Raw genomic sequence first — 13,464 nt, forward strand, 5'->3', positions numbered from 1 at the left:
TGTAACAAATTATCTTCTCCTTTCAGCGCACCTTCCAACCAGTAGTCCATTCCTCTTTGCCGTTCTCTCTGGCTGGCACAACTGGCAACAAAGATGAAGAAGGGCATGAAGAGAACTTGGAGAAAAAGAAAAAGAGAGGGATGGGTGGTGCAGAGCTGAATAATGGGGTGCCCAAAGAAGGGAAAGGAGGAAGTGGAAGAGGGCAGGTTCCATTCCATGTTAATTCAGCCTCCATTACTAGTATAAATACCACTTTGCTGCATGATACGGGGACGTACTATTCACATGGCACTGTCAGGATGGCCCCCACCATAGTGACCAATGTTGTTCGACCCATCACTAGCACCCCTATCCCCATCGCCAGCAAGCCAGTTGATGGGGGTGTAGCTGTTGGGACCCTTCCTCCAGACGGGAAGCCCAAGCTACTGATAGGTGCTGGTGGAGCAGGAGGAGGTGGGTACTTTTCCTCCTCTTCTCCCAAACCTAATGGGCAAGGAAGTTTAGTTACTGGCCTAGTCTTGGGAGGAGCCTTCCCAAACCAACCCACCGTTCAGCTCATCACCCCACCCCATCCTACTCCATGCAATGGAGCCCCTAGTAACAATGCAGTACCCATTCCGCTACTTCATCACCAGTTCCTCCCCACTGCTTCTATTACGCCCACTAGTGGCGGGAAACCTGTAACACAGGTGCAGTACATACTTCCAACTCTGCCTGCAACTGCCAATCCCAATAGTCCCTCCTCCCAGCAGAACTCCAGCGTCCTTACCTTGCCCAGTGCCGCACCCACCCATGTGACCCTGGCCAATGGTGTACATTCGGGGACGGGGCAAGGAATAAGATATGCTTCAGTCCCAGCAGTAGGAGGAGTCAGCCCAGGAGGTGGAGGTAAGATTTGAGGCAGTTAAATTGTTGTGGTGAACTCGGACATATTATGTGCAATTTGAGTTAAATTCAGGGTTTCCACATTTTTTTGTCGAATTTTTTTAAGGATTATTTGATGAATAGAAAGTTGAAAAGAAAAGTATTTAAAATAGAAATATTTTATAACATTACAGATGTCTTTTACTGTCACTTTTGGCAATTTAAAGCATCCTTGTTGAATAAATGTATGTAAATATGTAAACATATGTAAACATTACAACTAAATATTTGTCCCAAATTTGTCATTTTGACATCCAAACTGAAATTTAATTTTAGTTTGTATTATACTTAATTTCCATAACAATGACAAAATATAATTAGGTTCATTTAAAAAAAGAGAGAGAGAGTATTTTTACGTTTCTGCTTCAAAGGTTTAACAAAATCACGGGACTAGATATTGCTTTTTGTCTAACCAAGCCCAATATTTGACGTGTGAGTGAATTGGTTCTTTTAAATAAATCAGCTGAATGACTCATTCACCAAGAAGTCGCTGAAATTCATTTCAAAACATGTGGGAACCCTGTAAATTATTTGATGTGTCCACATCCAAGTCAAAGTGAGCTTTAGAATGTTTTTTTATTCGTGATTTTGAGCAGATTTAATGAGGTTTCTCAAGCTTACAGGGATCAGGATTATGCACACAGTGTTTGGGAAATTAGGCACTTCATCAAATCTATTCTCGGTCTCTACTATATCAGTCCTTTTCATCTCTCTGCACAGTTCAAGCACAGTCCCCAGTCTTGCAGAGCAAGATGCTTGTTCCCATGGCAACTGTCGGAACAGGATCTACACCTCCGCAGCCAATTTCCCTGGTGGGCCCACCCCTTCCTGTTCAAAATGGGGCTCAACCAGGAAGTAAGGTAGATTGACTTGAGTTACTATCCTGCTACATGAACAAGAAGTATTTATTGTATTGACAATAGATGTGTCGGACTCATGTGTTTCTTTGCTTTTCAGATCATTCAGATTGCTCCAATGCCTGTGGTCCAAACAAATGTGCATCCTGGTGGATCGGTGCATACCGGCAGCTCATTTCCTGTCTCTATGCCAACCGCGACTGTCATGGCCCCTGGGCCCAACCCTCCTCAGACGGTGCTCTTGACGCCACCACCTACAAGGTACTCTCCCGCCCACTGTCTCTTTAAAACTGCTGCCAGACATCTAAGCATTGAAACATAACCTAACCTAACCTTCTACTGGCTGTGCCAAGTAGGACATGGTTTCTGGATCAACATCCTTGTTGGTCCTGGGACAACATCCTATAAAGTTTTAGAAAGGGTAGCTTTTTAGCTGGGGTTAGGGGCACCAAACAATATCAAAATTACTGGCAAATATGTTATTGACAAAAGATTTACTTTCATCAGTGATAACGAAGATGAGACAAAAATAAATAAATAATAATAATAATAATTGTGACAGTAAATAAAGGGTTTTAATGAAAGCATACTTTAAAAAAGAATAACATTGCAAGATTCAACAGTGCACTAACAGTGTTTATTTTGAAGTAAAAAACAAAACAAGTATAATTTTAAATTAATGTAATGTTAATCATGAGCATAACACTGCAGGATTTAACAATACAATTTCTTAAATGTATACTTTATAAAATATATATATATATATATATATATATATATATATATATATATATATATATATATATATATATATATATATATATATATATATATATATATATATATATATATATGAAATGAAAACGACAATTGATAATGAAAATCATCGATAACGATTAGTTGGGTCTGCACGTGCAATATGACAGCACTGAATAATGCATTTTTACATCATAATGCATTTTTATATCTAGAAATAGTGGAGAGGAAAAGGAAAGGTAGAGGATCCAAGCACCCTAAACATGAGAATTGTTAATTTTAAGCTTCAAGAGAATGCATTAGTGTTTAACACCCTGTCATGCGTTTAAATCTGATGTGTGTGTATCTGTGTCCTCAAAATGTTCATTTTACAGGTTATATCCACTGACCTATAGAGAACAGTAGTTATATCCTCATCTGTAAATGCTACTAATTCACGCAAGTATTTCCATTTTGCATCAAAGCGCATCCTGACAGTCTGTGTTGAACTTTAAACTTCACTGAACGAGCGGCGGGCTCATGCGTCAAACAGACAGAACGCATTCGAGAGGGACACAATTATTTATTCAGCGCAAAAACATAAATTTAGCTGAAATATCTGCTGTTGGACACTATAGGTTTAAAAGTCAACATATAATTCAAGTATTTTATGAGTGTAATGATTGTAAAGGGATAACAGCTTGTAAATATAAATGTAAGAAGTTTCTATCAGATAAAGAAATGACAGTAACAGATACTGTGTGTGTGTGTACTTTTTAATATTACATTGTAGGGACAAAATGTCCCCACAATGTAATATAAACTTGAGATCACCTACATTGTGGGGACCAGCCAGCGGTCCCCAAAATGTAAATTGACTTATAAACATACTAAATTATGGTTGTTTTTTTGTTTTTGTTTTTATGTAAAAATGCAGAATGTTTCCTGTGATGGGTAGGTTTAGGGGCAGGGGCAGTGTAAGGGGATAGAAAATACGGTTTGTACAGTATAAAAACCATTACGCCTATGGAGAGTCCCTGTAAACCACATAGACCAACGTGTGTGTGTGTGTGTGTGTGTTTGTGTGTGTGTGTGTGTGTGTGTGTGTGCGTGTGTGTGTGTGTGTGTGTGTGTGTGTGTTAAATTAATGTTTAATCACATCACTTAATTTTTTTTATTTTCATTAACTAAAATTATGTGCCAGTTCATTCAGAGCAAAATAACTAACATTTTTCAATATGGCATGAAACAATGGACTACATTTATATGTTTTTTTTTTCACAACATAACTGTCCAAAACTAAACTTAGAAATGTAAAAATGAATACTTTTATTGCATTAGAAATGTAAAAATGAATACTTTTATTGCATTAGAAATGTAAAAATGAATACTTTTATTCCATTAAAAAATACTGCCATTCAACCTCTGACTTTAGGGGTAGTTAGGGTAAGGAGTTTGCTCATTTGACAGGCTTGTTAAAGGACATCGCTGGTGAGAAATTAACCTAGGGGTAATTAACAGAGGGTTAACACAGTTAATAGAGGCTTAACACAGTATAAACACAGTACATTAAGCATTTACGGACAGGCGCCATCTTGGAAAACAGTCCAAACTTAATTCCTATCGACCAGCTCACTTAGCACAGCGTTCGTCGCTCGACTAGTCGAGACTGTATTCCAAGATGGCGCTTGACCATAAACACGTAATGCACTTAATAAAGTATCTTCTTATTAAACTGTTTGTACACTTACAAAGTTCTCAATCCTTTGGTTTGCATGTAGGGACCTTTATTATGCTACCGTGTTAGTGTGAGACTATTTTAAGCCTTGTTAGTGGTATTAACTAGCAATTTAGTTTCACTTACCCTGTGCCCCATAGACAAGCGTTATAAGCTAAACTGTTTTAAGAGATAAAACTCTTTACATTTGATTTTCCTGAAAACGCATCCCAGAGAACGATCTACTTGGTAACCCTCTGTTAATTACCCCTAGGGTTATTTCTCACCGGAGTTGTCCTTTAAAAAGATCATTGTGGCTCAAACCTATTTTTCTGCTGTGCTTTTATTGTTCAGGATCACATATGTCCAGTCCACTCCTGGAGTTGCAGCTCCTCTGCCATTGGGTTCTACACCTGCAGTCTCTTCCACCCAGCAGGCCCAGTCACCAGCGGGCCCATCTTTTTTGCAATCTCCAGTGGCGACCCTTGGCTTTACTGCAATTGCCCCAGCTGGTCAGGCCTTGGTACAGCCTATTGTTGCAAGTGAGTATAATGTCTGACAGCTGTTTAAACCACCAACACATGCTTAAGACTGTATGACAAACATAACATTTTTTACCACAGGTCAGCCACCCCTCCTGGCTGCATCTGGATTGTCACAACCTGCACAAGCTTCGACAGCCACCCATCAACTTGTGACCGCCATTTACCCCAGTGTCAGCTTAGCCGGAGGAGTTGTGTCAGTGACAACCGTGCCACCAAGCACAAGCTCCACATCAGTTCCGGCATCATCCTCAGCGCCTCAAGCAAAGACCTCCTCAGCCGTGGCTGTGCAACCACACACGCAGGCAGATGCGCAGCTGCAGTCTCAGGTAAACATGCAAATGGAAAACCAGAGAGGACCAGAATCCAGGAAAGAGATGGAGAAACAGAGAGAGCTGGTGGTGCCAAAAGATGGACATCAGACGCCACCTAGTGGTTTGGAGGAATCAGTGCAATCCAGCTGTACATCACACAAACATAAAGGTAAAAGTAACCTTATAAACTTATACAGTTGTAAAACTTTTTTGTACTAAATTTCAAAATACTTTGTCATTTTTTTATTGTAACATTAATTTTAGTAAATTAAAAATACTGTAGGGTTTACTTTTATGTACTTTAACAATACTTTTATTCAGCAAGGGTGGATTAAATTGATCAAAAGTGACTTTTGGAAGAAAAATGAAAACAAAATCATACTTTAACCATAATATAAGCTTTTGGTTATACCTTCCATCACTACTCTAAAAGACGCTTCAAAAAGTATACATTTCAGTGTCTTTAACAGCAGTTGTTATTAAATATTGATCACATACAGAATGGGCTTGCAGTCCCCAGAAAGTCATATTCAAAATATTCTACAGGTCAGCATTGCGAAGGGAAGGAGGATGGAAAGAAAGGGTGCAAAATGGAGCGAGAGTATGTGAGAGATGTGGGAGGGGGCCTGCCTCAAACAGAGAGAGTTGAAACGGCAAGAGCGATGGAAGGGGAAACAGAGACTCAAGCTGAGACCAACAACAAAGACGAACAGAGTCGAGAAGTAAGATGCTTTTTTCAGCTGTGCAATCCAACTTTGCTAAATTCAAATCGTTCTCATACAAAACTTTATTGTGTAAGTTCCAACCCACCTGTTCTGCATTTAATCAAAGGTTTTTTTCTTTTTCTTTCAGTCAGGGCGCAGGGAATCTTCTATTTTGGACCCCCCACCACCACCTTTGCACACTGACACTCCTTCAGCTAAAAAGACCAAGTTCCGCCCACCTCCACTGAAAAGCACCACTGATGCTGATGATAAGTGAGTGGCATTGCACTAGTTTCCATGTTGACTAGACTAGCAGTGTCATTTTATTATTTATATACTATTATAGTGTAATAATATTCTTTATACCTTTTTATTGAACTTTTATTTTTATATTTTCAGTTTTATTTGTACTAATTATTTATTTAAACTTTATTTGTTACTAATGTGCTTTAGTTTTTTTTTCTTCATATTTCTATTTAGCTTTCATTTGTTTTTGTTTTTCAGTTTTAGTACTTTGACTTAAAGTTGTTTTAAAAGTAAAAAGTAAAAAAGTAAAAAAGAAAAAATATATATACATATGTTTTAGTTTTTTTCAGTTTTTTTTCACTTTTAATTAGTTTTAATTTACATAACAATTACAACACTGGTCGAAGCCAGTGGCATGACCATTATGGGCTCTATTTTAATGATCTGAGCGCATGGTCTGAAGCACATGGCGCAGGTGCACTTATGGCATGTCCGAATCCACTTTTACTAGTGGATGAGTCATGGGTGAGTTTTGATTGTAATATGCATTAAACCAATCAGAGTTCCCTTTAAAAGCCAGTTGTGCTTGCATCATGGCGGATTCGCTATTTAAATGGCGGAATATAGACACCCTCAACCTGACGAGTCAGTTTAAATACATATATTGCCACGATTGTTTAACCACCAACACAATACGGTATGCATTCAAATCTTTGTCAGTGCATTGCAAACGTGGTCCAGGATACATACTTGAAGTACATCCTTCTGATACTGTACTATTAACTCACCTTAGTACTAAGTGTTCAATGTATCTTCAAATATACAGTATGTGCCATTGCCATGTTGACAGTCGTTGGTAGTCACGTCCCTCCATTTCATTCATGAACTACTGTATATGTGATTATATATATGTGATGTGATATGTGATATATATATATAATTTTTTTCCCTGCTGATATTTAAGTTTCAACGTTATATATAATTTTCTAAACTATATTGTCTCTTTCTCAGGGCACTGTTTGGCTCGTCTTTTGAAGAGCGTCTTAAAGAGCTGCCGGAGTTCAAGCCTGAAGAGGTGCTGCCCTCTCCTAATCTACAGAGTCTAGCAACTTCCCCTAGAGCCATATTGGGCAGCTACCGCAAGAAAAGGAGGAACTCCACAGGTGAGAGCAAGTGATAAATATAATCAGAACTTGTAAAGCCATTATATTAATTGTAATGTTTTCCTCACTTTTGCTTTTGCGTATGTGATTTTGATCTTTCCTTTCATTCTTTTTTCTTCCCTTCCGTAGATCTTGACTCCGCCGATGACCCCAGTTCACCAAGGAGAAAGAGTCGTCGCCTGTCCAGCTGCAGCTCAGAGCCCAACACGCCCAAGAGTGCTGCCAAGTGTGAAGGGGAAATCTTCACCTTCGATAGGGCTGGTGGGCTCATTTTAATGTATAAACTTTATTTCATTTACCCATACATAAAGATATTTATTTATATATGTTTTCTTGTCTTCTGTGTTTATTAGTTGGAGAGACAGAGCATATTTTAGAGGAGTTGGACCGCGTACCTCCCTCCTCTCTGCGTCGGATGCTGGATCAGCGGCGTGCACTCGTCATGCAGCTCTTCCAGGAGCACGGCTTCTTCCCCTCAGGTAACATCAAGTTAGCATCTTCTGGTATAATAAAGCTAGATTGCTGACTTGCATTGACTTCATTCTTAAATTCAGCAGGGACACATTAGGCTGATTAAAAGTGATAGTGAAGCTGTTTATAATGCTGCAAAACATTTCTATTTCAAATAAATGCTGTTCTTTTGAACTTCTTAATCATCAAAGAATCCTGAAAAAATGTATAACTCGGTTTCCACAAATATATTAGGCAACACAGCAGTTTTCAACATTGATAATAGTAAGAAATGTTTCTTAATGCCACAATATGTAATTTTTCGCCGTTAGAGGTTGCTTATTCAAAACATTCCTGGGGTTTGCTGAGCTTTTATTATGCCTAAGATGGCTTCTGCTTTTTCAGTCATACGTATGTGGGGTAATGCAGCACTGTTTTTTCATATTAGATACATTATTTGAGTATGTTGAAAGTTATGTTATAATGCTACTCCGTGTGTTTGCAGTAAGCTAGATTGATATCACGCATGGTAAAACATGGCACTCGTGGTAAATCAAGAAAACGAGATTGAAACAATATAATTTTGTTGAGCTATATAACAATGATTCAATTTCTCTGTCGATGAATGTCTCCAAACAGTTGCTCATCTGTCTAATAAAACAAATAATATAGTAAAGCGTTTTTGGTGTTTCCATGGTTTCTACAAAATAAAACCGATCGTAAATCGAGGTTAACACGGATATGATGTCATTGATAGGCAATGCACGGACACCAATAACTAACAATTTCTCTGGATTTAAACATTCTTGGAAACATTTAGGATAATGTACACCAGTCAACAAAATATATAACATTGTTCAAGTGGTTTTTGGATATTTAAATCCACAAATCTTACATATTGTACCTTTAAATGTGCACTATGTAGGATTTTGCTGTAAAATATCCAAAAACCACTAGGGCATCGTTATATATTTTGTTCAGTTGAGTTCTTAAAATATCCCAAATGTTTCCAACTATTTGTAAAATCTGAGAAAATTGTTATTTTAACCAAGGAGCCGGGACGTCTGAGGGAGTCGTCTGTCAATTGAGTCATATCTGTGTTACCCTCGGTTTCCGGTTTTATTCTGCAGAAGCGCTTTACTCTTAGCAGTGTACAACAAGTGTCACAGCAGCTGCAGTAATGTCATAACATCATTTTAAACACACTTAAATGTAACTAATATGATAAACAGAGCTGCGTTACCTCATACTCATGACTGGAAAAGCGGGAATTGCGCCGACGAGAGCTGTGTGTTGCGCTACAATCGCTCCTGCAGCCTTGCTCAACTCCACAACACTTGGTCCTGCTCTGCTTCATACTACAGTAATGTTAATAATCACATCCATGAACATGATTTCTACCCGAGTCCTATCCCGATTCTTTTCCACCTAGTCTGAGCTTAAACTTGCCGTCATCCAGCTATGCCTTTGTTTTGAATAGGTGAGCTGTAGCGGATATAAAAATTACATAGTTTAGCTTTAAGCTGCAAATCAGCATATTAGAAATGATTTCTGAAGGATCATGTGACTGAAGACTGGAGTACTCAAGCTGATAATTCAGCTTTGCCATCACAGGAATAAAATACATTTTGAAATATATTAAAGTAGAAAACATTTTTATTTCTTAAATTTTAACCAATATTCATTTTGAAGAACCGCTTTGTTAATTCTGATATAATACAATTTTCGGTTTTCAGATTCGTTTTTTTTTTTTTACGAAATTAAAACATTAAATGCCGTTTTGGCACTCTTTAATGTGACGTGACGAAATATTGTAGCGCCTCAGTTCATCTCTTCCTCTTTACTAATAAATACAGCATGAAATAAACATGAATGAACATCAGAAGTTATGTTAAGATATATAGTATAGTACAACATACCAAAATCTGTATCATGTAATCTCTCAATCCGTTTCAACCGCAGAAAGACCTTAATAAAACTATTCAATGTCCATAAACTCAGTCAGCTAGAAAAAATGGACTCTAGGTATTGAGCATTTTGCTAAATGTATGCACTATATTGCATATTAATTGTAAATTTAGTGCTATTACAACATTATCATTATAAAAAAAATCCTTATGTGTAATTTAATTGGAAGTAGCCTAAAAATCTGCTAATTTTAAATTAACCTTTAATATTATAGTTATGTACCAACTGGGGTTCCCTGTATAGTTATATTAATATGGATATTTTTTCCTTGATGGATGATAGGCCACAATTAAATGATTTCAAACCGAATCGCAAGCTTGTGAATCATAATCGAATTGAGGAACTTATGTCAATGACCAGCCCTAGTTTTTACTGTATTTTTCATTCAATTAAATATATACAAAAAATCTTACAGAATCCAAACTTTTGAATGGTAGTGTACTTTGTTGAAAAATAATGTTATAAATAAATGCTTAATTTGACTTAGAATATCTGGATCAAAAGATTTCTCTATCTGTATTTGTTTAATATTTTACAGATACCAGATTTGTTGTGTAGGATGCAGGAGAGTCAATGCTATTCATATTAAATATTTTAGTTTTTTGATGCTAACATTAGAACAACTGAGAAAAGTGCCTAGCCATCATTGGGAAGGTGGACCTGAGCATGCATATTTCATTTTTCCGTTGCAGCGCAAGCCACAGCTGCCTTCCAAGCTCGCTACTCTGACACGTTCCCCAACAAGTTGTGCCTGCAGCTGAAGATTCGCGAGGTGAGGCAGAAGATCATGCAGACGGCCGGCAGTTCTGAAATTGTGGGAGGCGTGGCTCTCGGAGGCTCTGACTCCGCCTCTACTTCTGGACCATCCAATCCAGCACCCAGGGAGAATTCCGAGCCAGACGAGAGGAGCAGGGCCACGGAAGAGCCAAAGAAAGACGCGGACGAACCACAGGAATCGAGATGAAGAACGACCGAGGGGATGAACAGAACGATGAAAGATGAATGTAGGGATGGATTATAGAAATGTGTAAAACCGTTTCCGCTGACAGTACAGCACTTATGTGGGATTTTGCTTCATTTCTAATCAAACTGATTGCGTTGCCATTGCGTTCACTTCGTTGATGTTCTGTTGTTATGCACAGTCTCACACACGCAAACACGCACACGTTCACACACACGTTATGCAATTACATAACAATATGTGCATGAGTGCATGAGGTCGCACTCATTTGCATATGCCACTCGTGTCAGGCAGTCATTGGTCCACCTCCGCATTAGGGCGGGAATCACTTTTTTTGTCCGAATTTTAGAGCCCTTCAATGCTGCACCACAGGCAGCACCAAACCAGCCTGTCTGCACATGCTCAGTAAAGACCCCACATGGGGCTAGCACAGATTTTTATCGAACGGACTGAATGTTTTAGAAGAGAAATTAGACTGTTGAGGTACCGGTAACTTTCAATTCAAAACGGGGACGGGGTGGGGGGACAAATGCGCTTGCACTTTCATTTTTAGAGGCGAGAGACCGAGGAAAGCAATAGCCGGGGAGGAGAAGGGTCTTCGTGCAAATGTTACACCCCCCGTGGTGGGGTACATGCATCGGCTGTTACTGTTCTTCAGCACGGGCTGCAAATTCACAATAGGTTTTTTTTTTGTCCCAGAAGCAACAAACTCAAGACTCGTAATCACGTAGACCAGCGGAGCAGAAAACAGAGGCTACGGCGACCGCCACAATCGCATAACAACAACAACAACAACAACAACACGGCACACTCAAAGCGAGAGAGGAAAACATCGTCCCAACCTCGGAAGAGTCATACAAAAGAAGACGAAAACGAATAGAGACACTACCCCTCTTTGAATCAACGTGTAGATATGCTTTGTCGTTTTGTTGTTGTGTCGTAACGGTGGAACTGACTGATATCTTTTTTTGTATTAGCTTGCGCCTCTCTTCTTCTTACTCTAGTAATCTTTTCAGCATGGACTAATCCAGCTATCTAAGTGTTGGAGCAATTACGTGGAAAACAAAAAAAAAGACTGTGTTTTAGCCTCTTAGCTGAAGCTCCTCTTCTCTGGCTGCCGACTTAGGCTTTTCCCCGTACACTGTATATATATATTTATATATATATAACCGTGATGGCTGGGGAGGGGGACAGAGGGTGGGCATGAGGCTCTCTCTGTGTTCTTTTCCTCGTTTCTTTCTTTCTTTTTTATATTTCAATCAGGTGTTTGCACAATATATGGTCCTAGACCATGGTTTAAATCAGGAAAGTATTTGTTTTTAGATATTTAAAAACTAACCAACGACTTTGTTCCATTGCGTTCGATTGTCCCTTTCCGCATCCCGTAAGGAAATCCCTTATTTTTTCACCTCCTTAAGACTTTTAACTGAAGTGTTGATGGAAAGCGCCACTTTAAGCACTGGTCTGGAGTCAGAGCAAGCTTTGTAGTCTGCGAAGACTTCGATTCAGGATTACGCAAGGGAAAGCTGACCCGAGACCAGCGCTGGGGCGGCATTTCTCAGGATCTCCTCTTTCTTACTCTGCCTCTTCTTTCATTGGTGCAATAGGACGTGGGTGGGATTTTTTTTTTTTTTTGAAGTAGACGAGTGACCTGTTAGTGCCATAGATTTTCACTGTACAAGCTGTAATAAAATGATATATATGTCGAAAAGAAGAGTGGAAAAAAATGTCAGAATTTAGAAGCGAGTATCGAGAGAAATCCAAACTGAACAAACTAAAATCTGAAGAAAAAAAAGAAAAATGAAAAAAAAAAAAAAAAGTAACCTAGCACTTTCTTGCGTCTGGTTTTGCTGAAAGAGAAGGAGTAATGAGTATAAAAATGCTACTCAGTCTTCACTTGAATGTGTGACAATATAAATGTATAAATATACCTATATATTTCTATATGTCCCATGATAAACAGATGTCTGTGTGTGTGCGAGCGTATGTGCATATACATTACATGCACCTTGACAAATCGAACTTACTCCCAAGCAAATGCTATTCATATTTTCCCTGCCAGAAAAGCAGTGGCACTACATCAAAAGACTGTTAGAATATGCTGGCTACTGACGTGCGTGAGGAGAAATCAGCATATGTAACCATTCAACTCAATTCTTAACTTGACTTATCTGCCCTTTCTTTCCCTCCCCAGCAACAGACAAATGCTTGCACACACACACACACACATACCTGCACATGTATGCGTGTACACCTTATGATTGTGTATCCAATAAACTGTCTTTACTTTGGAGAAGGAGTTTTAGAATGAGAAAGGTGAGTGTAAACTCATCAACAGGCATGTTGACCATGTGCAATATTTCTAAACAAGAGATTATTGAAAAAATTAAAGACCTAACACAATGCTTGGTTTTTGTGCAGTTCTTTTGTGATTGATTTTACCAGCAGGCATATGATTTCGAACTTTTGGATGCTTAAGTTGTCTCTATGTGTTGATGTATTTTTATTAGACACTTTGCAGAGTCTGCTCTTGTTTGTAAATTAGAACTTAAAAGTACTAAATATTCACATTCTATAATTGTACATATAGAGAGTCAATTTTATTTAGAATTATTAAGACATATCTCTTTTAATTTGATGGATGGATGGAAGGAAAGCATTTGAATACACTGAATTAGATTGGTGTTTAATCTTTGTAAATATTTATTATCTTTGTCAGATCCTAGGGTTTAGTTATTAATAAGGAAAATCTATATCTATCTATCTATCTATCTATCTATCTATCTATCTATCTATCTATCTGTCTGTCTGTCTGTCTGTCTGTCTGTCTGTCTGTCTGTCTGTCTGTCTGTCTGTCTGTCTGTCTGTCTGTCTGTCTGTTTT

The 13,464-nt window shown here is 38.4% G+C and overlaps 1 protein-coding gene across 2 annotated transcripts in view; it reads left to right on the forward strand.

The window, feature by feature from the left end:
• The window catches only part of cica (capicua transcriptional repressor a), a 33,188-nt gene extending 20,204 nt beyond the window's left edge, over positions 1 to 12,984 (forward strand). Inside the window, exons 10-21 of one of the 2 annotated variants that reach the window (XM_067426465.1) lie at positions 27 to 888; positions 1,645 to 1,784; positions 1,882 to 2,042; positions 4,588 to 4,775; positions 4,857 to 5,258; positions 5,636 to 5,811; positions 5,942 to 6,066; positions 7,051 to 7,202; positions 7,332 to 7,463; positions 7,556 to 7,681; positions 10,313 to 10,624; positions 11,281 to 12,984. In XM_067426465.1, coding sequence (XP_067282566.1) covers positions 27 to 888; positions 1,645 to 1,784; positions 1,882 to 2,042; positions 4,588 to 4,775; positions 4,857 to 5,258; positions 5,636 to 5,811; positions 5,942 to 6,066; positions 7,051 to 7,202; positions 7,332 to 7,463; positions 7,556 to 7,681; positions 10,313 to 10,584 — 2,736 coding nt within the window. In that variant the 3' untranslated portion in view covers positions 10,585 to 10,624; positions 11,281 to 12,984. Of the gene's footprint in view, positions 1 to 26; positions 889 to 1,644; positions 1,785 to 1,881; positions 2,043 to 4,587; positions 4,776 to 4,856; positions 5,259 to 5,635; positions 5,812 to 5,941; positions 6,067 to 7,050; positions 7,203 to 7,331; positions 7,464 to 7,555; positions 7,682 to 10,312; positions 10,816 to 11,280 lie in introns of those variants that run through there. The other variant, XM_067426466.1, reaches the window with a different exon arrangement.
• Positions 12,985 to 13,464: the final 480 nt, after the last annotated feature.

This window comes from Pseudorasbora parva, chromosome 19, assembly GCF_024679245.1.
Source record: "Pseudorasbora parva isolate DD20220531a chromosome 19, ASM2467924v1, whole genome shotgun sequence".
Lineage (NCBI taxonomy): Eukaryota > Metazoa > Chordata > Actinopteri > Cypriniformes > Gobionidae > Pseudorasbora > Pseudorasbora parva.